Source organism: Zophobas morio, unplaced genomic scaffold (assembly GCF_036711695.1).
Source record: "Zophobas morio isolate AGI-343-1 ecotype UQ-CSIRO unplaced genomic scaffold, CSIRO_AGI_Zmor_V1 ptg000030l, whole genome shotgun sequence".
Classification (NCBI taxonomy): Eukaryota; Metazoa; Arthropoda; class Insecta; order Coleoptera; family Tenebrionidae; genus Zophobas; species Zophobas morio.
The window spans coordinates 14,634,148-14,659,626 of record NW_026972135.1 but is presented as its reverse complement, the minus strand read 5'-3'; the positions used below and the strand labels follow the sequence as shown (position 1 = coordinate 14,659,626).

Here is a 25,479-nt window from a genome sequence, read left to right as displayed (position 1 = left end):
TGTGTTGGGAACCGTTATATCTTCATTTATTGTTATGATACAGTTTGAAACAAACAATTAATATGGAAAATGAACGTAGTATAGTTTGTATAAAAAAATTATAAATAAGCAATTTATATATCTATTAATAAATATGTCCTCGTACAATTTGTTTAAAACTGCTAGATGTCACTTCCAGCCTGTTTCACCAGTCTGTAGAAAACTCCATTCGTATTTTCGAGAAGTCTACGAGGTTCATCAAACTCAAAAACACAACCATCACTCATCACCAAAATTCTGTCGGAATCCATAACCGTATTTAACCGATGAGCAATTGTTAGTACAGTACATTCTCGAAATTTCGATCTAATTGTCTTTTGGATTAGTTCGTCAGTTCGAGGATCAACATTAGCTGTAGCCTCATCCAGAATTAAAATTTTATTCATTCTGACTACTGCTCGAGCTAAACACAAAAGTTGTCTTTGACCCACACTGAAATTGGCACCACCGTCTAACACTTTATTTGACAGACCAGCTGGGAAACCCGACACTAAATTTTTCAATTCAACTTCTTCCAAAGCGTCCCATAATTGAGAATCTTGGTACTCATCGAACGGGTCTAAGTTGTACCTGATAGTACCGGAAAAAAGTACTGGATCTTGAGGGATGATGGTAATTTTGGAACGTAAACTCTCCAAATGTATAGTTTTAGTGTTCATGTCGTCAATAAAAACATCGCCTTGATATGGTACCAGGTGGAATAAGACGGAAATTAACGAAGATTTTCCAGCACCTGTGCGTCCAACAATTCCTACTTTTTCTTTCGCGCGTATATCAAAGGTGAGTTTTCTAAGGACCCAGGGATCGTGAGGTGAATATCGTAACGAAACGCAGTTAAACTTGATTTTACCGTACGCTGGCCATTCTTTTGGTGTTTGTTTAGTAACTTCATCAGATTCAGGTTCTAATTTGGTGTATTCTACTACACGCTCTACTGAAGTCATTTGATTTTCTAGTTGTCCGGATTGTTTCATTCCCCACTGCAACAGACCTGTCATCATAATCGACTGGGTGATAGCTAATCCCATGTTAGCACCATAACTCTCTGCATAAAAGAAATCAATTTCAACTACTTAAATATATAAGCAAATTACCTACCTGAACCCATGAAAAGAATGCTGAACGTTACAATTCCAAGGAAGATAACACAACAAAGATCTAACCAAAAACCAAACGCGCCGTCACAAGCCAGAAACATGTAAAACGAAGAGCTGTGTGAATCTTGACGCTCGTCAAATTCGTCTTGTAACTTGGTTTGAGCCCTAAAAGCTCGGATTGTCGAAATGCCTTCTAAAGAGGAAGTCACATGGGAGTAAATTGGACTACGAGCTGCAATGTTCACGATTTTAATACTACGATTAGAAAATAATCATATACCCACCTCTCCCTTCGATGCGTTTTAAGTTACGACTACTAGCCAAAAAAATTTTTCTGTAAACATAAAACAGCGCAAACATTATAACTGTGGGTACTAAAATCCATGGATTAACAACGGCAATGATGACAGCTATCGCTAACACGTTAAGGGAGATTTGAAAAGTGTCCATCATTGACAAAGGTAGATTCTCGTCAATCAATCCTATATCTTTAGAAAATCTGTTAAGAATTCTTCCTGATTCATTTGTGTTAAAGAAATACATTGAACAGGAGACGATTTTGCGGAACATCTTGTTATGTAGATTTGTAGATGTTGTAAGGCAGAACCGGAAGAAGCAAAGAGAACAAACGAGCGCAATAATGACGAGAAGTAGTGTTAAACCACTGTAAATATATAGACAGTTATCTGTTGTTAAAAAATTGTGGCTGCTGGTGGCGTTATCTTGCTCCAAATTCACCCAAAATGATAAAAAGTAGTCTCCACCAACGGCGATAGTTTGGACCATAGTATGTAAAAGTATGACGATGAAGCCTATCAAGAACGGCCCACCAGCAAGAAAATAGTCGCGGTACACGCGATTAGAAACTGCTCCTGTCACTTGATTTTCTTTTACTTCCTGTGGATGTTCTTTTGATTCTTCAAAGTTAGTTTTACTTTCAATTTGCTGGTCATTCTGCACATCTGATGGTTTTTCCAATACATTTAGAAACCCAGTGTTTTTTTCTCTAAGTTCTAATAATGTCCCGCCTTCCATTATCTTCCCGTTTTCAATTAAATAGACAATGTCAGTATTGTCTAAATGCTGTATTTGGTGAGTAATTAAGATCGTCGTTTTATTCTTTAAATAATTCCTAATGCAATTCTCAAAGATTTGTTTTCCTACATGCGCATCAACTGCTGACAAAGGGTCATCCAAAAGGTATAAATCAGCGTCTTTATATATAGCCCTGGCTAAATTAATTCTGGATTTTTGTCCTCCGCTAAGCATAACTCCTCGTTCTCCTACAAGACTTCGATCGCCAAAAGGAAGAAGAGCAAAATCGTGCTCCAGAGAACAAACTTTAGTAACCTGATCGTATTTACTTTGATAAAATTTTTCTCCAAAAAGAATATTATCTCGAATGCTCGCCGAAAACAGCCATGGTTGTTGAGAGGCATACGAAATGGTGCCTCCTGTTTCAAGGGATCCTTCTAGTAAAGGAATTTCTTGTAAAATTACATGAAGAAGTGTAGTTTTACCACTACCAACTGCTCCAGTCACGGTCACTAGTTGATTAGACTTTATATCTAAGTTTATGTTAGTTAAAGTGTTCTTTGGGGATTTGTCCCATCTGACGCATACGTTATTTATTTTGATACCTTCGTGATTGGACTTTCTAATACTAGTTATTTCTGGTTGTTTCAAAAATTCTAATATTCTCTTCACAGATGTTACAGTTTCCCCCATTTCCATCATACCCATTGGGAGGAAAATTACACTTCCTAGACGTATAATTTCGTAGAATGAAGTCAAGACGTAGACGTACTGAGCTTCTAAGTTACCACCGGTTAAAATATAAACTAGAATACAAGAGAAAACTGCAATTCTTCCCAAAAATATCTGACAGGCCATATTAAAGCCACGTAGGTACGAACTAATTTTTATCTGGTCCACTTCTAACCTAGAAATCCAAAAATTATGTTTAACGTACAAACTGATTATTAATGAAGTGCTCACTTTCTTGCCATTACGACTAATTTAGCAAAGGGCTTTTCCCACGAGTACATCTTAATAACTTTTACACCTGTTATGATTTCGTTCATCAGTTTTACCCTTTGATCTGTCTTCAATGCCGTCCGCAATCTATAGACAGACACTCGTTTTGCCAAATAAACTACAAAAACAAGTTGTATTACAATATAACAACGTAATGCCACACTGCTAATGCACCTTGTATAGGAATAAATCCCAAGAGGATTGCTATTCCTATTATAGCAGTTGCTCCTAACATCCAGTAGGTAAGTGCACAAATGACTAGAGTTTCCAGAGGCCCCATCCACAAAAAGTGAACGTTTACAACATTGTACTCGAATCTGCCGACATCGTTTGCCAACAAATTAAGCAAATGACCTGCGGTATTGTCAGCTATAGTGCTCTGACTTAATCTGAGTGATTTTCGATAAACTAGAGAACTAACAGCTACCCGTATTTTCATCCCTAAATGGAATAAGCCAAGCGCGTAGGAATGACCGATCATTACGTATAAAAAGGATGCAAAAATTACGAATGACGCGTAAATACAAGCTTCATTTTTTGAAATAGAAGTTTGGTTCGGAGTGTAGTACGACATTAATTTTCCAATGAGTAGAGGCTGGCACATTCTTAAAAGCGATGAAAGATAGGATCATTGTGCAAAAAATAAGTTACCTACCTAACGATTAATTCTTCGACTACAAGAATAAGTCCATATAATAAAAATTCTAGACCAAATACTTTTCGTAAAGTTCTCCACAGGGACGGATTTTTTTGTGTTTTTAATTCTTTTAACCATGCCTCTTCGAGTTTGTCGCCTAGGAGCTTAGATTTGTGGTCCTTGAGAGGACCATACAGATCTTCTTCGGTGATTTGTTTCTTGTAGCCCTTGTAAAAGAATGGTAGTTCCCAGCTAAAATAATTTTGTCAGAAGTTCACTTAAATTATGATATTTACACACCAAAAAAACCAGTGCGATAAATAATTGGCTTTTTCTTTTGGATGGCGTTGTATTTTTGTTTTGGGGTCGGAATGTCCTTCCATATTGTCCCTATATATCAATTACTATTATTAAAAAAAACCTTAACTGACGATGTTATTATTCGATAAAAATAATTGATAAACTCGTTTTACATCTGTAAAGTTGTTTAGACAGAACTTCCTGTGTCTTTGAAGCGCAGTCGACAAATTCAGTTCTTGAATTATATGATTTGGATTATAATAAAACGCGGTCAATGTTTTGACGCTTTTCACTTTTTCTCAGTATTTTGTGATAAAATGGTAAAAAGCAACTTTTGCATGTTAGTAAAGTTGTGTTGTATGTGCCAAAACATTATTTATTATAATGAGTGCCAACTATTCCATGAAAGTATCTGTCATAATTGATGAAAAACTCACAGCATTAGTATATAGAGATATTTTAGAACACTCTACGTTGTTGTTGATAATTCTAGTTTTGGATTACAATAATTCTCGTTGATCCAAGTTCAAAACAACAAAACAGTCGTTTTCAACATTCTTGGTGCTTCCATATGAAAATTTTGTTTTTGTGCAAGGAAGCAAAGACCGTGAAAATGGTTTATTCTGTTGAACAAGACACCTTCATTATTTATTATTTATGTTTTATTATCGTAATGGGACATTCGTAGATAGAGAGTGGGTGTATTCTGCAACCGCTTGAAGCAAGAATATCTGGCTAAATACCCTGATTTCAAGAAACATTGTTAGACGCTCAGATTAGAGATGTAATCAACAGATTTGTTCGAACTGGCAGTGTCAACAAAAGGAAATCTTCTGGAAGACCTTCAGTTTCTGAGAAAATGGTTGATGATTTAGACAACTCGATCAGAATCAGCAAAAATTATTTCAGCAGTCAGGAGCTCCTGTTGCAACATGAAGTTGAACACTGGGTGCAAAGGATTGACGAAAGGATATTGAAAACATTTTTGAATATAATGTAAACTACGAAATGGTGAACATTTTCAACAGTTATTGTGCATATGAAGCATTTAGGTAGTCAGTTGTACAAATGCGTGTGGTATTTGTCGTGAGTCCTTGGGCATTTAGTAAAGTCCATATAAAGTGATAGGCGGCACGCTTCCACGAGCTACTTTGATCCTATAATCACTTATAGAAAGCTTGTATAACAAAGTAGACTCGTCCATGAAGAGAATCGGTATATATGAACCTTTTTCCAAAAAATATAAAGTAGCAAATGCTTTTGTTAGTTCCCAAATTAATTAACATGGTATTTGTAATAATATTCAATAGAAAATGCCAACTGTATCGTTCCTTTTTAAAAGTTTTAGCAATAAAATTAAAAACTCCCAAAATTATGGGGCAGGTGACTTCTTAAAAAATGACTGAATCTTTGGCAAAACTTTTTAAACAAAAAGTGAATTTTTATTGCGTTTATGTTGGCATAACGGAAGTAACTGTGTGACAGATACGTCAATCGTGACATGAGATAAATTTAGGTTATGTTTTAGATACATGTTGTAAATTAAAAATGTCAACAAGCTGTCAATCTTGACAGCTGACAACCATTTCAACATTGAGTCATTTCTGATCACGTGGTACTTCCTCTATGTGTGCTAAAAATTACGATAGGAAAGGGTATTGACGAAAAAATTCGTTCAATTGTTGTTAGAGTCTTTGATTCTGGGAAATCAAAATCGGAAATTTCAGATTTATTGCAATTATCGCGACATGAAGTAAAAAATATACCTAGTAACTTAATTAAACGATACAAAACTACAGGTTCAGTCGCCACAAAGCCTGGAAATGTTGGGAACGTAAATAACTGAAACCGATAGAAGGGGCACTGATTATTGAAAGAAATCGGCGAGCAAATTATGTGGAGTTAAATGTTTTGTGGAGTGAGAGTGTTAGAAGACAAATTTCCAGATCTACATGTCACAGAGAAGCCCATAAAATGGGAATGGTTCTTATTCGTGTTAGGGTGGGTTGCTTATAGTCCCGACTTATCCCCAATCGAAACTTTGTGGTACGACATGAAAAGATGGTTCGGAGACATCTTGTGAGAACTATTCCTGAACTGAAGCAAAGGCTTGAAGAAATATGGAATTCCCCTACACCAGAATTCTGTCAAGGCGTCGTTAAAACTATGCCTCAAAGAATTTTGGGCGCCATAAAGAAAAAAGGCGATGTTATCCAGTGGTAAATTCTGAATTTGTTTTTTAGGTCCATGTTGCCTTTTTCACAATTTTCTTATTTGTTGTTACTTTGTTCTTGTTATCAGTTCCAGTGTTTTACCAGATATTTCTTATGACTAAGAGTTTTTAAAAATGTGTAAATTCACGTAATGCTTGTCTTTTTCTTCACTAAAAAACGAATTAAAAAAAATCCGCTTTAGGCTTTAGTTGGGAAGGGGCTCGTACGTATCACTAGTGCTTTCTATAAAATAAATTATATGTGTAAATTGTCAAAAGGTAGTGTGGTGACCGAATTTAAATCAATGTTTTCGCGCTGAAATTAATTAACAGCGGCGCGAAATCACATTTGAATAATTTGAATTTGAAAGAAAAAAAAATTCAATCACAAAAAGGAAATCGTTAAACATAGGCAACCTGGTACACGGAGATGCTTGTTTGGTAGCGTGACAATTTAGCGCTAGGGAGTTTTTAGTTACAGGGTTGGTTGATGGGTAGAGAGAGAAACTGCATGGCGTAGATTCAGTCTGAATGTGCTGGTGTGAGTGTAACCACGTGGTAAGCGCTAGGTTTAAATTAGTTGGTTTGGTAGTTAATAAAACGGGAGGAAGCCTTTGTTTAACGACAATCAAACGTACTTTTCATAATGAAACAGTTGTCCCCAACCCGCGCGGTCAATTCTTGCGGCCTTTTAATCGGAAAACGCCAACTTCCGGTCCACACGAAACACGTGGTGTAAATTTGTTTCATTATTCGTAAATTTACCAATCAAGTTAGTTTTTCTTAACAGTCAGCTAGTGCAAACACAATTTAATAATCAGGATTATTTAGATAAACCATTTGCTAGAAGATTTCATGAAATTCACTTAGTCAGGAAAAACACCTTGTTTAATTACGAATAGGGTTCTGGATGCATATACGTAACTGTTACCTTATAACACTTCTTAATTCTTCACACAAGTTTGCTAATAGTTCATTTACGGCAGTTAAACAAGTTCATTATACTCCGAACTGGCGGGAGGGGTTTAAAATGTTTTCTTCCCTTAGGCGGTTATCATCGTTATCATGATTAATTCATCGGGGCATGCCTTACAACGCCACGGGTTGATTAATTTATCAAGGCATGCCGTCACGACTCTACAGACTGATTAATTTATCAAGGCATGCCCTCACAACGCTACAGATTGATTACATCACCGAGACGCTTTTTCCTCGCAACGATTTTAAAATTTATATCACCGAGACGCTTTTCCTAGCAACGATTTTAAAATTTGCATCACCGAGACGCTTTTTCCCTCGGAGAGATGATTGGATATTTCTGTGTTTGTTTATTATGTGTTTTGTTGGGGTAACCAGTTCGTGGTATTTTAAACTCTCAAAGTAATTTGTTTTTTTTTTTAAGTAAGCAATCACTTAGATCATGATATAATTTGACATAATGTAAACTCTTTGTTTGAATCATTGAAAAAGTATGGCAATTATTAATCTCCTGTAAATTTTGTAAACTCTGCAATTTTCCACCTCATACAATATTTCTTTAATCTCACAATTTTAACCTTAGTAATTTTCCTTTGTTTTAATTGAACGTAAATTTCATGTTCTACAGTTTTAACCTCACATAATATTTCTATTTGTACAAGTTCATTTCACACCAGATCTTTTGTTTCATAAATCCTTGCTAAGTTTTGTTTTGTACATATTTTGTTGATGAATGTTTCTATCATAAATTGTTCGATGTCCAATTTTTATCTCACATAAGATTTATTTGTTGTTTAGAATTTCATAAGATTGTATGGCGAATTTAAATGTTGTTTATTGCTCGTTGAAACTTTAACACTTGTTCAGTTGTTGTTAACATCAGAGTTATGGGAGACTGAATATTTTAAAATGGAATTGAGGTTAAATGACACAGACAACGTGACAGAAGCGAAGTTCGGTTCCTAGTCGAGCTGGCGAGATTTATCGTGTCACCTGTACAAGTCCACAGGTTTGGATAGATTCAGGGGCGGCCGCCGATGTTGTAAATTTCTCGGTTTCTGCCCATAGCCGAGATCTCTTGCGGGTCGGACGACCGTAATGGCCTAGTTCCGCAAGGCACGTTCGTAATGGAGATATGCGTGTGGGGTAGGCTTTGTGATAGATAAAATCACCGTCGTGGGGGGAGAACAGCTCCAGACCGGTAGCCCCAAACTCCGCTTATGCTACAACACCCCAGGGGTACTTTTGTTGTGCTCCTGTTAACTGCCGTAACTTTAAAAATCAGCCGCCACACGCCCGTAATAACTTGTGTATTTGCATTTAGTTACTTAATTCAGATTTTGCTTTGTTTTTATTAAATTTGTGATATTCAAATATTTGCATTGATTCCAAACAGATGTATAGAATTTCCGTTTGTTCGTTTTTCATATGTGTATGTCTGTCAATTTGCGTGTGTTTTCTTTCATATATCTTAAGGTGTTTTAAATGTAATATTTCGGTGAATAAAACCCCAGGGGGTTTTTGGGAATGAAGACCGACGACACCTTGGCCCTGCGGCGTCACCAGAAGGGCACGCTGAGTCACTTCCGCTCTTCGTTTCTTTTCCTCCTAAGGAAGGATTTCGACCTCCCTTAATTTTGTCTATTATTTTTTGCGCTCTCAACTCACATACAGTATTGCTCACTTGTATGAAAGGGGGTCTTCCCGCCATTTTTCAAAAACAAAAAAAAACACACACAGAACGTAGGTTCTCATTTGTTAGACGATCACAGCCAAGGCAAAACTTTGAATTTTTGAATTTTTCGCGGGCCTTTCAAACTTTTTCATGGTCAATTTAAAGGCGGGAAGTTTGGGTTATTACAGTGGTGTTGATAATGGGACTCTCAGGAGCATGCAGGCGTGAAGAGTTGGTAAAAATGATTCTCTATCACATCAGATAAGCGACAAGTATTTCAGAGCTAATTATGGATGTTGGTGACACGAAAAATTATGTAGACAGAACAATCTTGGTTAGTGGAGAGAAAGAAAATCTTCATTTACATTTTAATCGAAAATAGGTACTTCGACCGTTCGACCAGGCATCACATCCTTCACAATCGACTCTTCATTTAAAAAAAAAAAGGGAGATTGTAAAACCCTACCTATTCGAATTCACACTGTAGTTAAAATGGAAAACAAAATAGCGGTATGTTTCAAATTACAAAGTCCGGTAGGTTGACAATATTTTTAGCAGAAATTTCTATTTAGAATAAATTAACATCGCGAAAAATGTACAAGACCAGGAAGAGAATTCTAAGTTCGGAAATGGTACTCGCTCATTGATAAGAACCGTCTTGCTGAAAATATTGCAATACCTAATTGTTCATTTATAACAGCGTGCAATTGTATGGCTATTTAATGTAAATAATAAATAAATCTAAAACTTCAAGTTCAATTTTTTGTTTTTATAGGATTATTCGGTAAAAAAAACATTCAGCGGATTAGTTTACTAAAATGGTACTTTCCAGGTTAAACATTACTGTAGTAAAATGTTGTTTTCCCAGTCCGCTAATACCTAATAGTCATGGGAACCAGATTTCATCGTAAAAAGACTATTATTTAAAATGAACAAAAATTCTGCGTGTTGTTTTATTGCAGGCATAATTATTTTAAAATATAAATACAGAATTTCAGATTATGTAGTATTCGATATTTTGAATAAAACGTCCACGGAACATATGATCGTCGTTCATGATAATTAACCATCGGAACTGTAGCTTAGGCAAAAAGCAAAACTTCTCACCTGGAAATTATCGATTGAAGCAGCTAACTTCCACTAAAACACATACAACAATTTCGTTACCAAAGTATTTATATAGATCCACCTGATTATCATGTGGTTATCTCAACTCTCAACGTAAACATGTTGAATCATATTGCACAATATAACGTAAAATTCACAGTTTCTAGTGTCCATCTGAACAATAAACAAACGCTGTTGTAGTTGGTGCATGATTTATTAAAAAAGCTGCAGTGTGAAGAACTGAATTTGCTTCTTGATAGTATGAAATTGACATAAATATGCTGGGAGAGATAAATCATGGAGTAATATGCTGATGAAAACTGTCTTTAGGTAAATATTGTATTCGTTGATTAAATCATTGACTATACTTCATTTAACTGATAAAACTCTTGAAGAATGAGGAATGTGTCCATACTTGACTTGTATAACCTCAAAGCAAAGTCAATCTCTAATTTGTATCTTTTTTAATAATAAAATAAAAGTTTATAATCATATGCTGGATGATTTACCTTAAATGTCCCCAAAAGTTGTTTTTTTCTAACCGAGATAACAAATAATGTGTTTGTACATATTTTGAAAGTCAATAAAAAACGCTACACACAATCATGAGTGCTCTCATTACTTTCAGTGTCAATGTCACGTGGTAATGTTGGTTGCGTTTAGCCAACGGAGCATCTTAATTTTTTTCAGTCAATAAAGAAAATCCATATTTATGTAACTGTACGCATGACGGAAACATGTCTGAAGCGACAAAATCCATGGAGGCGGCGAAATTTGCTTTTTCGACGTACAAATGTTCACGATGACCCACATTGATGTTCAACTCCAGGGGGTAGTGAAAAGCTTCTTAGTAAATCTCCATTCGGAGAAGTCAAATTGTTTAAAACTAAAATTAAAATATACTTAATTAGATCGAGTCATAAGTTATTCTTCCATTTACAGAATTTATTTCTATACAGCTGCGTAGTTTAAACAAATCGTGTGTATTCGATTACTCGCAAACGCTAAATGAGTGTCAGCCTTTTGGAGCTTATTTTCAAATTTTACAGATTACACAGGGAAACATGTAAATATGTATATACAGGGTGTTCATCTTAGCTGTTCACGCCTGACAATTTTTGCATAGGCAATATATTATACACCCCATAGACGACTTCGTCCAATTTATTTTTTTTTTAATAAGCAATCATAGCAATCATAGAAAAAAAAATAACAAAGATGTCAGTGCCAAATAATGACAAAATTGAAAAAAATAATACTCAATTTATTAATTGATCAGATTACAACGAAAACGAATTTATAATAATTGTTCAAAATACATGCCTCCACTATCTTCACAAAGTCCTATCCTACGTTCAAAATTTCTACGAACTTTATCTAACATGTCGGGAGTTATAGATCTGCATGACGCTATTATCCTTTCACGTAAGTGGTTTTGTTTTCATTTTCGATTGGGACACTATAAACGTCATTTTTCACTTTCCCCCAAAGAAAAAAAATCTAATAGCGTTAGATCAGGGCTCCGTGCAGGCCAAACGTACTCTTCTTCTCTAGCACTAAAATCATTATCTGTCTTCTCATCATTTGAATAGATACCTATACATTTAGCACAAATTGTAATAAACTTTTAATTTCCCAAAAAGTGACAATGACAATGATTCATGACCATCGTGGATTCAAACTATGACTTTTAAAAGAAATATAGTGAAGTAAGCTCTGGTTGCATCGAAAATTTTTTCAGGCTCATTATTACTCGTGCATTAATAACTTCACTAAGACCCGATTTATAGAAAGCGAAGTTAAAGTTAATTCGCGATTAACTTTTAACTGAGGTCCGTTGCGAGGCAACGCGCATATTTCAACCAATCACGGGCTCATATCCCACATTTTAATTCTCTGTTAAACTAATCGAGGATTAAATATTTAACTCGCTGTTCTGTAAACCGGCCCTTAATGTTGTAAATTTTTAAATTTTCAGTAATCCGATAGCGTACTAAATCTGTTTCAGATCGGTACAACTTCGATGATTCTAATGAGCGACTCGATTTCTAGAGAAGCAAAAAATATTTGGTATAAATGTACCGCTTTATATGACACGCATTGTTGAAGAAAAGGAACATAAAACCACCCTGAAACATTTTATAAATTTTGTACTAAACAATTTTCCTGCCGTACTAGTGCCAAAATTGTTGCCGTATCTAGATCAACATTATTAGATGTGCTGGAAACAGTTGTATCTTCATTTATCGTCATGATACAATTTGAAATAAATAGGGAGTAGTTAACTAGGAAAAAGCACTTTTTGTACAAAAATAAATACTCTTTATTAATATTGAACATTTCTTTCTTACATTTCGTTTAAGTCTGTTAGTTTTTGAATCTCACTTCCTGCCTGTTTTATCAGCCTGTAGAAAACTCCATTCGTATTTTCAAGAAGCCTACGAGGTTCATCAAACTCAACAACGCATCCATCACTCATCACCAAAATTCTGTCGGAGTCCATAACCGTATTTAGCCGATGAGCAATTGTTAGTACAGTACATTCTCGAAATTTCGACCTAATTGTCTTTTGGATTAGTTCGTCAGTGCGAGGATCAACATTAGCTGTAGCCTCATCCAGAATTAAAATTTTATTCATTCTGACTACTGCTCGAGCTAAACACAAAAGTTGTCTTTGACCCACACTGAAATTGGCACCAGCGTCTAACACTTTATTTAACAGACCAGCTGGGAAACCAGACACTAAATTTTTCAATTCAACTTCTTCCAAAGCGTCCCATAATTGAGAATCTTGGTACTCATCAAACGGGTCTAAGTTGTACCTGATAGTACCGGAAAAGAGTACTGGATCTTGAGGGATGATGGTAATTTTGGAACGTAAACTCTCCAAGTTTATAGTTTTAATGTTCACGTCGTCAATAAAAACATCGCCTTCAGTTGGTGCCAGACGGAATAACACTGAAATTAACGAAGATTTTCCAGCACCTGTGCGTCCAACAATTCCTACTTTTTCTGTCGCGCGTATATCAAAGGTGAGTTTTCTGAGTACCCAGGGATCTTGAGATGAATATCGGAACGAAACGCAGTTAAACTTGATTTTACCGTTCTTTGGCCATTCTTTTCGTGTTTGTTTAGTACCTTCATCAGACTCAGGTTTTAATTTGGTGTATTCAACTACACGTTCTACTGAAGTCATTTGATTTTCTAGTTGTCCGGATTGTTTCATTCCCCACTGCAACAGGCCAGTCATCATAATCGATTGGGTGATAGCTAATCCCATATTAGCACCATAATTCTCTGCATAAAAAAAAATCAATTTCACGTAAAAATATAAGCGAATTACTTACCAGAACCCATGAAAAGAATGCTGAACGTAACAATTCCAAGGAAGACAACACAACAAAGATCTAACCAAAAACCAAACGCGCCGTTACAAGCCAGGAACATGTAAAACGAAGAGCTGTGTGAATCTTGACGCTCGTCAAATTCGTCTTGTAACTTGGTTTGAGCCCTAAAAGCTCGGATTGTTGAAATACCTTCTAAAGACGAAGTCACATGGGAGTAAATTGGACTACGAGCTGCAATGTTCACGATGTTAATACTACGATTAGAAAATAATCATATACCCACCTCTGCCTTCGATGCGTTTTAAGTTACGACTACTAGCCAAAAAAATTTTTCTGCAAAAATAAAACAGCGCAAACATTATAACTGTGGGTATTAAAATCCATGGATTAACCACGGCAATGATGACAGCTATCGCTAAAACGTTGAGGGAGCTTTGAAAAGTGTCCTTCATTGACAAAGGTAGACTCTCGTCAATCAATCCAATATCTTTAGAAAATCTGTTAAGAATTCTTCCTGATTCATTTGTGTTAAAGAATCTCATTGAACAGTAGACGATTTTGCGAAACATCTTGTTATGTAGATTTGTAGATGTTGAAATGCAGAACCGGAAGAAGCAAAGGGAACAAACGACCGCAATAATGACGAGAAGTAGTGTTAAACCACTGTAAATATATAGACAGTTATGTGTTGTTAAAAAATTGTGGCTGGTGGTGGCGTTGTCTTGCTCTAAGTTCACCCAAACTGATAAAAAGTAGTCTCCACCAACGGCGATTGTTTGAACCATAGCATGTAAAAGTATGACTATGAAACCTATCAAGAAAGGCCCACCAGCACGAAAATAGTCGCGGTATACTCGATTAGAAACTGATCCTGTTACTTGAATTTCTTTTACTTCCAGTGGACTTTCTTTTGATTCTTCAAGGTTATATTTACTTTCAATTTGCTGGTCATTCTGCACATCTGATGGTTTTTCCAATACATTTAGAAATCCAGTGTTTTTCTCTGTATATTCTAGTAATGTCCCGGCCTCCGTTATCTTTCCGTTTTCAATTAAATAGACAATGTCAGTATTGTCTAAATACTGTATTTGGTGAGTAATTAAGATCGTCGTTTTATTCTTTAAATAATTCCTAATACAATTCTCAAAGAGTTGTTTTCCTACATGCACATCAACTGCTGACAAAGGGTCATCTAAAAGGTATAAATCAGCGTCTTTATATATAGCCCTGGCCAAATTAATTCTGGATTTTTGTCCTCCGCTTAGCATAACTCCTCGTTCTCCTACAAGACTTCGATCGCCAAAAGGAAGAAGGGCAAAATCGTGCTCCAGAGAACAAACTTTAGTGACCTGATCATATTTACTTTGATAAAATTTTTCTCCGAAAAGAATATTATCTCGAATGCTTGCCGAAAACAGCCATGGTTGTTGAGAGGCATACGAAATGGTACCTCCTGTTTCAACGGATCCTTCCAGTAAAGGAATTTCTTGTAAAATTACATGCAGAAGGGTGGTTTTACCACTACCAACTGCTCCAATCAAGGTCACTAGTTGATTACACTTAATATCCAAGTTTATATTAGATAAAGTGTTCTTTGGGGATTTGTCCCATTTGACGCATACGTTATTTATTTTGATACCTTCGTGATTGGAATTTCTAATACTAGTTATTTCTGGTTGTTTCAAAAATTCCAATATTCTCTTCACAGATGTTATAGTTTCCCCCATTTGCATCATACCCATTGGGAGGAAAATTACACTTCCTAGACGTATAATTTCGTAGAATGAAGTCAAGACGTAGACGTACTGAGGTTCTAAGTTACCACTAGTTAAAATATAAACTAGAATACAGAAGAAAATTGCAATTCTTCCTAAAAATATCTGGCAGGCCATATTAAAGCCACGTAGGTACGAACTAATTTTTATCTGGTCTACTTCTAACCTACAAATCCACAAATTATGTTTAACGTACAAACTGATTATTATTAATGAAGTGCTCACTTTCTTGCCAGTTCCACTAACTTAGCAAAAGGTTTTTCCCACGAGTACATTTTAATAACTTTTACACCTGTTATGATTTCATTCATCAGTTTTACCCTTTGATCTGTTTTCAGTGCCGTCCGCAATCTATAGACAGACACTCTTTTTGCTAAGTATACTACAAAAACAAGTTGTATTAAAATATAACATCGCAATGTCACACTGCTAAGGCACCTTGTACAGGAATAAATCCCAAGAGGATTGCTATTCCTATTATAGCAGTTGCTCCTAACATCCAGTAGGTCAGTGCACAAACGACTAGAGTTTCCAGAGGCCCCATCCACAGAAAGTGAACGTTTACAACGTTGTACTCGAATCTGCCGACATCGTTTGCCAACAAATTGAGCAAATGACCTGCGGTATTGTCAGCTATAGTGCTCTGACTTAATTTGAGAGATTTTCTATAGACTAGAGAACTAACAGCTACCCGTATTTTCATCCCTAGGTGGAATAAGCCAAGCGCGTAGGAATGACCTATCATTACGTACAAAAAGGATGCAAAAACTACGAATGACGCGTAAATACAAGCTTCATTTTTTGAAATGGAAGTTTGGTTCGGAGTGTAGTACGACATTAATTTTCCAATGAGTAAAGGCTGGCACATTCTTAAAATTAAAAGCGATGAAAGATAGGATCATTGTGTAAAAAATAAGTTACCTACCTAACGATTAATTCTTCGACTACAAGAATAAGTCCATATAATAAAAATTCTAGACCAAATACTTTTCGTAAAGTTCTCCACAGGGACGGATTTTTTTGTGTTTTTAATTCTGTTAACCATGCCTCTTCGAGTTTGTCGCCTAGGACCTTAGATTTGTGGTCCTTTAGAGGACCATACAGATCTTCTTCAGTGATTTGTTTCTTGTAGCCCTTGTAAAAGAATGGTAGTTCCCAGCTAAAATAATTTTGTCAAAAGTTCACTTAAATTATGAAATTTACACACCAAAAAAACCAATGTGATAAATAATTGGCTCTTTCTTTTGGATGGCTTCGTATTTTTGTTTTGGAGTCGGGATGTCCTTCCATATTGTTCCTAAAAGATATAACAACGACTATTATTAAAAAAAACTAAAATGATTATTTAGCTGATATGAAAACAATGTTATATTCCATAAAAATAATTGAAAAACTGGAAAATTGGAATTCACACTATAATCAAAATGCCAAACAAAATAGCATATTGGTTGACATCATAAAATCCGGAAGAATTCACTGGTCACTGCCTTCGGTGTAGGTTGACAACATTTTTGGCAGACGCTGGTGCTAATTTGTCTAACATTAAAAGACACGGGGGACGGAAGTCTACATCAGTGGCGGAGAAGTGTATAGAAAATTCCATTCAGAATAAAATTAACGTCGCGAAAAATATACAAAACCAGGACGAGAATGCTAAGTCCGGAAATGGCAAACTCGCTCATTCATAAGAAGCCTCTTGTTGAAAATACTGCAATACCTAATTGTTCATTTATAACAGCATACAGCGTTGTTGAAAAGTATGGCAGCATTTGAATATAATAATATTAATAATAATAATAATAATATATTGAATCCAACAGACCGATGGTCCACAAAGGATTAAACAACACTTTACAGTTAACATGTGTTCAGATACATATAATTACAAACTAATAATAACAATAATACACAAGGTGCGTACAGTTGATACCTATATATTACACAGGGACATTATTAATTAATCTTTTACAGTTCTTACGGAACATTTTAAAGTTACCTCTAAATATATCAATAAGGCCCGATAATTCATTACACTTTCTACAGATGTTAAATATTGGGGAATAAAAATGATAATTTGTACGGGAATGCGGAATTGAAAATACTAAAGAATGACGACTGTTCAACCGAGGTACAATGAAATTCAAATATGATAGTAAATGACTGCAATTTATCATGTGATGGATTAACTTAAACATAAAAATATTGCAAGAAAATTTTCTTCTGTCCTCTAATGATTCCATACTGAAACGGTTGTATAAGACCCTTCTATCAAAATGTTTCGGAGGATAGGCTCCACTTTCTACAAGTACTTGCAGTATTTAATTTGGATACGCTCAAGAGACTGTACATGGACAAAATAAAATGGTGACCATACCACACTGGCATATTCAAGTCTACACCTTACCAATACATAGTACAACGATAACAAGCAGTTGACATCTTTAAAATCAGATACATTTCGCTTTATAAAACCCGAAGTTTTTATAGCTTGAGTGCAGATATGATTAATATGTGGAACAAACGATAAAGTGTGGTCTATCATAACACCAAGATCTTTAATTTCAGAAACTCTAACAAGTGGCTTATCATTTGCAACATAATTGTAATTTAGAATATTATGTGTTTTTCGAGATAAACTTATCACTTTACATTTAGAGTCATTTACAATTAATTTATTTTCTATACAACACCTATAGAATCTATTGACATCATTTTGCAGAGTTCTACAATCCTCTAGTGATATTATAGGTTTAACAATCTTGACATCATCAGCATATGCATAAATTTGACAGTGAAATAAATTAAGAGTTCTATTTAGAAAAGCTAGGAATAAAATAGGACCCAAGTTAGATCCTTGAGTGACACCGCTGGGAACTTATACGAACAGCAACTAGCATATTCCACATATTGAGATCTATTAAATAAAATGGATTGAAATAAATTAATTAGTTCATTACACAAACCAAACTCAGACAATCTGTGCAAAAGAATTTTATGATCAACTATGTCAAAAGCTTTAGAAAGGTCTGTGTATACTACGTCTACTTGATGGAAGCTATCAAATTCATTAAGTACATATTGTGTAAATTCAAGAAGATTCGTTACAGTAGATTTTTTTCGCACAAAACCATGTTGATTTTCATTGATAGAAGGCTCAATATGATTATACAAATGCTCTGCTAAGATAGATTCAAAAATTTTTCCGAAGTTTGACAAGATCGCTATCGGCCTATAATTCGTAACATCATCTCTAACACCACTCTTAAATACAGGAATTACTTTCGCAGTTTTCCAGACATCCAGAAAGACTGCAGTACTAAACTTAATATTAAATTAAAGATATAACAAAGAGGATGACTTAAAACCTGAATGCAATCTTTGACGAGAAATGATGGTACTTCATCAGGACCAGCTGTGCATTTATTTTTTAATTTTTTCACATTCTTTACGATATCTTCAGGAGTCAGATGAAATTTATGAAGAATATTTACATTATCACAACTGGGTGCAACACAACATTTACAACCTAATCTGTATTTCATCTCCATTTTATCACCAACACTATCACAGATCGTTGTAGTATTAGAGTGGCCATTCTCAAAAACACTACTGAAGTAGGATGCAAAAGCCTCAACTATGTCTTGAGCCGTGTTCAGTTCAGATTCTTTGTACTTCATATTGCCTGGAATCCTGGAACTATTTTTTTTCATATCTATGAAAGACCAAAGTTTGGATGGATCAGCTCGCAAGTTATCCTCAGCAGATTTGATAAATTTTTTGTACTCGCTCCGAATTTCATATTTAATTTGCTTTCGTAACTGGCGGATTTGGTCAAGATACATATCCAGTTTATACCTTTTGTACTTTCTCCATAAAGCAGACTTGTGTTTAATCATTGAGATCAACTCTTTGGTGTACCAGACTGGATATCTAGATCCCCTTATAAGCGTTTTTGGAACACAGCAATCAAAAATTTGATATAAAATGTTATAAAATAACTGACATGCTTGATTAACCGATCCAGAGACAAACACCGGCGTCCAATCAGTACAGAGTAAAGAATCATATAAGTGAACAAAATTTGCCTTACGAAAATTATATTTAAAACTTGCACATTTTGGACTGAATTTTCGGACACTAATATCAGGAGTTTTCTCAGTATTTACGATCAACGACGGATGGTGGTTATCTTCCTTAACTAATGGGCTGTCACAGCTGCTAATTTGACAAGAGATATCACTAGACGATAAAACTAAGTCTAAGAGACGATTATTTCTATTAAGAATCTTATTATGTTGAGTAAGATTGTTGAAACTTATGAAGTCATATAAAGGCAAAGACGAACCGGACATGTTATCATTATGTATAAAGTGCTCTACATACTGTGGTATGTTAAAATCACCAATAATAATGACATTTTTATCTAATGTACACTGACTCTCTATATACCCAAATAACTCGTGGTAAATGTCAACATTTGCAGCAGGTGTTATATATACTGCAATAATGTATAACGTAAATGACGCTGTCATAACTTTTACACCAAGAAGGTCAGCATTTAATACTGGCGATAAGAGCTGCATATTTCTAGATTGATATTCACTTTTAACGGCTATAATTATACCACGACCTCTGCCAGTACTATTTACTCGATAGATTTGATAGTTAGAATTGAAGTATTCACTAGAGGCAACATCTTCTTTCAGCCATGTTTCCGTCAACACAATCACATCAAAGTCACATGAGCACATATTCAGGTAAAATTCAGTAACTTTAGTGTTTAATCCTCTGACATTTTGGTAATTAATCAGGCAAAAATCATTATGGGTTACAGTTTGTTGGAATTCAATTACTTTTTTCTTACAGTGATGTTATCTTTATTTTGAACAACTATTTTAGGAATACCATGAAGATATGCAAGCTTAAGATTACTTTCACCATTTTCTTTACGTTGTCGTAATTCCTTTCTAACTAAGGTAAATAACAAACATTACGTTGATACGGCGTCAAATCTCGGTTCAAATAATGTCCATCGGTTTGTTTATATTTTTTTAACACCTCCAGTGCTTGGCTTTGCGTAGCAAGTGTAATTTTTAATGGACGAGACTTATTTACAACAAATTTTCCTAATCTGTAGCAGGACATTATTTCATACGTTACATCACCTTGGATATTATGGGTCAGAATTTCTTTACATCGTGTTAGATCATCATCTCTGCGTAGAATAGATGTTTCCTTATCAGATTCTGGGATGTTAAGAATCAGGTTGTTTGAACGTCGTTGCCGATCTTCAAGTTCATTGATTAAATCCAATTGCGATAAATCGTTTTTAACTTGCACGGGGTCATTGTTATTAGTGTTTTTTAACTCATTCATGTCGGCTTTGAGAGTGTCAATTTCTCCTTTTAGGTGAGCGATGATCGATAATATGTCGCATTTATCACAAAAAAAATTTATTTTTCTGTTCTTACTCTGTAGACATCCCTTTTCAGCCTTCGATATACCGGCACAGTTAATGTGGATCGGAAGATGACACATATCACAAATGATTTTATCATTATCTGGGCACTCATTTGCACATTTACTACATTTAGTATTAGCAGACATTGTTAACGACAATGTAAATTAATATTAATTGAGATATTTACGGAAATACGTATATACAGAGAGCGAAAATCAACCTGTACGCGCCGAGACTCTCTCGAGCGAGTTTTTATAATATCTCGGGAACGGTTAGTTGGATCTTCTTGAAATTTGGACTATACTTAAAAATGCTCAAGTTCTATTTTCTGTAATTTTTTAAACTTCAAAAAATACTCAAACGGGAAAAATATCATCCATACAAAATTCATTTAGTACAAGAATCGAGTGGAGATGACTTTGACCGCAGAATCGAATTTTGCGAAATACTGATAGACATACTAGATCAGCATGGCAACTTCATAAACGAATTATTACTTTGTGATAAGTTTACTTTTTGTTTGAATGGGCATGTTAATCGCCGTAACTGTAGGTACTGGTCCAATACAAATCCACACTGGATGCATGGAGGAGGTTCATACACAGTATCCTCAAAAAATTAATGTTTGGTGCGGCCCCTTCTTCATTAACGGAAATTTAACGTCTGACAAATACATTCAACTTTTGCAACAAAGTATTAAGTATTCCTTGACTTAGAGAAATATTGCACAATGCTGTTAGAATGAAAAAGGCAGTGAGTGATTGATTTTACTAACGCATTTGTTACATATTTACATCAGTAAATAAAATAAAACAAATAAATATTTCATGCAAGATGACTCTATTCATAATTTAAATTCAATAATAACTGACATTCAAAATTTTCGTCAGCTAAGCCATGATGTTTATCTTAAAAACTGCGGCGTTAGATGGAATTGTTGTGTTATATTTTACAAAAATGTGTCTAAAACATGGAGCACTTTGATTCAGTAGATCTAATTGTCTCCTTTTATTCTTTAAAAAATTGTCAAAATGTGTTTTCATCAAATTTTCCATCTGAGGGTGTGGACACTTTCATAAAGTTTTATTGGTGTATTATGAGGAGTTTAAAAGAACGGGCTCTACCGGTGACCTGTTATATGTAGATTTGAGTGAACCAGAAAAATGGCCAAAGTTTGTTTGACCACAAACTTTAAATATTGTGCCCCTGTTTACTCAATTATTTATTAAGATATTTTATTTTTGTAAAGCGCAATGGATTTATTAATACAATTTCTGCTAATGTACCTTTTTGAAAATTCAAAATTGATCCATAAATAGCGAAAGGGTTTTAACGCTCATTTCAACGGTGTGAAGTTTATTACAATCGGGCGTATACTTTTGGCCAAAACTTGGGCAGAAGTTTATATGTATTTCCCTATGTTGGAATATGCTTTAGCTTATACTCTTAAAATGATGAAGGGCTTATGTATACGAGTATTATGGTTACCTAGTTTCTTAACAAATTTTGTGGCAGACTTGGTTTAGATTTTAACTCCCTACTGGGTTAATCTTCTTTTTGTGGGGACGAAACCGTTATAATAATTCCAGCAGGTCAGGTAAACAATTCGCAAAAAAAACAAAACAATATTTTTGAGTATTTCAGTTAAAAGTAATTGCAAAAAGTAATTGTAGAAGTGAGTGAATTATTCAAAAAAAGTAATTCGTTACAATTACTCATTACATTTTTTGGGAACTAATGCATTACAATTACTCATTACTTGGAAAGGAATCGAATTACAGCAATGAATTACTTGTAATTATTGAATTGCTTCCAACCATTGTTTAGTTATGTGTTGGGGAATTCGATTCAAGATGTTGTGATGGGTTTGGGAGATTTTCAAAATTAACTTTTGTTAATTTATTATATATAAAATTGTAAAACTCTTGTCGTGGACCTTGTGCCCGACATATACTGAAAATATTATTTATTTGTTCGTAGGCTGGTTCGTGATGATGGTAACACATTCTAGTGACTGGACAAAGGGACTAAACTTCAAGTATATGCATTTTGCTTAAATGAATAATTATATTTAATTTAGAAATGAGTATGTACAAAAGAGATTTAGTCATATGAGAATAATTTGGTATAACAATAAATTGTAGTGTAGTTTAATATGCAAATATAATTAACAGAAAATGAACTACAGTATTAAAACATTTTTAAATAAATTCAAGAAAACCTTATAACTTTGAAACTAAATCTTTGAAAGCATAATAAAACAAATATTTAAAAAAATCTAAAACAAAAATATATCAAAACTTAAAATTGGTACCATAACTCAAAATTTGGTAACATAACTCAAAATTTGGTAACAACTCAAACATTTGGTAAGGAACATTATAGTAGTTTCGTGGTCAGCGTTCATCAAACAATATAACTGTTTAACTAATAATTTCAATGCAAATTAATCTTTAAAAATAGATCTAAATCTCAAAACGTTATCCAATCGAGAATACAAAGGGTGATTTATCATCAAATTTTAACTGAACTTTAAAAATATTAATAAAAACAAAACTTTGAACTTTTTATGAAATCGTGCACATTTTTGGATATATTAACACTTACCCCCTTGTGTCACAACACAAACACACACTAAACAGGCAACTGGCTAGAGGAGTCTGGTCTTTTTTGGATCTTTCAATCTTTTATAAGTAAAGACCCCTCCAAAGGAGTTGTTTTCGCAAAATTGTTTACAAGTTACTAGTTTATTTGGGGAGTCGTAAAAGCATTTGTGTTTCCACCAAATTAGGCTTAATTAACTGTAATATGAAGATTTTTAGTGGCAAAATGTGCTTTTTGTTAAAATTAACAAATTTAAACCATGAAATTATAAAACTGGACAAAGACATCGTGTCCAGCCAAACGGCGCCAGTATTTAACTGTGAAATTATAAACCTTGATTAGAATGGTGCGAAATCATAAAATCCAAGTTTCACAAGGACAACCTTGATTTTTACGACAATGACGATTGTTCTGATTCCTACCAACATCTCCAAAAATAAGTAAATTTATCGCCCGTTACAATGTGTAATTTTGCTTCATTAATTTTGCTTGATAGAATTCGATTGCCGAGGTTGGACCAAGTTTAGATTAACAAATTTTTCCTGTCATTCATATGACTGTTTAGTTGCATGCCGGATTCCACCAACGCGAGACATGCGGAGGTGTTCTGCTGGTCAAGGAAACTTTACTAGGGGTAGAGTGTCGTGTGTCACGCGGTGGATGGAGTATAGTTGCGGAATAATTCTTGAAGCAGCTGCCTCAGGCGCCAGCGGATACAGCATGGAGATAGCGTGGCGTTTGTGAGGGCACCGCGGCTTGGTTGTACGTAACAGTGATTGAGGCAAAGAAACAGTTCGATGAGAGTTAAATCGTTTTTTTTTGTCGACAGTCAAAATATAAAAGTCTGTCATCACGTCACCATAATAATTTGAGCATTGCCTTTCGTTTCCCCTAGATAAGAAATTGCAAACTGAAGCATTGTGTACTTTTAACAACAAGCTGTGTTTATGTGATCAAAATTTATAATCTTGAAATGATGGAGGGTATCTGGGAAAATATGCTCGTTAAGTTTATTTCATAGTTTTTGTTCTCTCTCAAAAGAGGAACCACCTTTGCGGCCATTTGTTTTGTTACATGTAAAACTCAATATTTCTCTTCAGTTCTAATAATTTTTTTTTTTTCAAAATTACCCTCAGTTTTATCATTTTCATAACGATTGGGCACTGAATAAAGTGCTCTACGTCAGGACTATAACAAATTATAATATTGTCAAGGCTAGCTACTATTTTCTGATTTTCAGTATTTTTACTTTGACAATTTATTTTACAATGTTGGGAAAAAATAAAATAATTATTAGTATTTAAAAACGGAACATTTGAGTACTAGTGTTATTAAAAAAAAATGAAGTATAACATTTGAAAAAATAGCAGAAAATAGAACTTGAGTATTCCTAGGGACAGCCCAAATTGCAGAAAGATTCAGCAAACCGTTATCGCCATATTTAGCTGATTCCATACTTTAGCGACCCTAAAGACTTGACAACAACTGGGTTAACATAAATTCATCGTAAAAAAGTGTTATTTAAAATGAACAATAACTACGCATGTTGTTTGATTACAGGAGATAATTATTTTAGAATACTTATATAACACAAGATATCAGATTATGTAGTATGTACCAATATTTCGAATAAAACATCCACGAAGCGTACGATTGTTTGTCATTCATCATAATATTCATAATAATTAACCATCGGAACTGTGGCTTAGGCAAAAAGGAAACCTTCTCACCTGGAAATTATCGATTGAAGCAGCTAACTTTCACTAAAACACCTACAACAATTATGTTACCAAAGTATTTATATAGATGTGCCTGATTATCGTGCAGTAATCTCAACTCTCAACGTAAACGTGTTGAATCATATTGCACAATGTAACGTAAACTCCAGTTTCTAATGTCCACTTGAACAATACACAAACGCTGTTGTAGTTGGTGCATAATTTACTAAAAAACCTGAAGTGTGAGGAACTGAATTTTTTTCTTGATAGTTTGAAATAGACATAAACATGGGACACTTAAATCATCATGAAAATTGTCTTTAGGTAAGTACTGTATTCGTTGATTAAACCATTGATGATTAATTTATTTAACTGATAAAACTCTTGAGAATGAAGAATACGTCCACACTTGCCTTGTATAACGGCAAAGCAAAGTCAGTATCTAATTAATGTTATATTCGGTGTAGAATTTTTGATACTATAATAACAATT

At 34.5% G+C, this 25,479-nt stretch overlaps 3 protein-coding genes across 4 annotated transcripts; all 3 read right to left on the bottom strand.

Moving 5' to 3' along the window:
* Nucleotides 1-25,311, bottom strand: LOC135139039 (probable multidrug resistance-associated protein lethal(2)03659). Of its 2 annotated transcripts, XM_064069118.1 has the most exons (9): nucleotides 25,276-25,311; nucleotides 10,083-10,363; nucleotides 4,111-4,200; nucleotides 3,829-4,062; nucleotides 3,348-3,778; nucleotides 3,135-3,291; nucleotides 1,421-3,078; nucleotides 1,138-1,368; nucleotides 1-1,084 (listed from the first exon to the last, which is right to left on the bottom strand). In XM_064069118.1, exons 3-9 carry the CDS (start codon nucleotides 4,191-4,193, stop codon nucleotides 162-164), a joined length of 3,717 nt encoding a protein of 1,238 aa, XP_063925188.1. In that variant the 5' UTR covers nucleotides 4,194-4,200; nucleotides 10,083-10,363; nucleotides 25,276-25,311; the 3' UTR covers nucleotides 1-161. The 2 variants fall into 2 exon arrangements, with proteins under 2 accessions (XP_063925188.1, XP_063925189.1); XM_064069119.1 differs by lacking the exons at nucleotides 10,083-10,363; nucleotides 25,276-25,311 and adding an exon at nucleotides 10,592-10,679.
* On the bottom strand, nucleotides 12,388-25,091 carry LOC135139037 (probable multidrug resistance-associated protein lethal(2)03659). Its single transcript, XM_064069114.1, has 8 exons — nucleotides 25,000-25,091; nucleotides 16,412-16,501; nucleotides 16,130-16,363; nucleotides 15,643-16,073; nucleotides 15,430-15,586; nucleotides 13,713-15,370; nucleotides 13,430-13,660; nucleotides 12,388-13,379 (listed from the first exon to the last, which is right to left on the bottom strand). Exons 2-8 carry the CDS (start codon nucleotides 16,492-16,494, stop codon nucleotides 12,430-12,432), a joined length of 3,744 nt encoding a protein of 1,247 aa, XP_063925184.1. The 5' UTR covers nucleotides 16,495-16,501; nucleotides 25,000-25,091; the 3' UTR covers nucleotides 12,388-12,429.
* LOC135138647 (uncharacterized) lies at nucleotides 17,473-19,955 on the bottom strand. The gene is made up of 3 exons (XM_064068624.1): nucleotides 18,484-19,955; nucleotides 18,168-18,433; nucleotides 17,473-17,597 (listed from the first exon to the last, which is right to left on the bottom strand). The coding sequence occupies exons 1-3, from the start codon at nucleotides 19,953-19,955 to the stop codon at nucleotides 17,473-17,475; spliced, it is 1,863 nt and encodes a 620-aa protein (XP_063924694.1).
* Nucleotides 25,312-25,479: the final 168 nt, after the last annotated feature.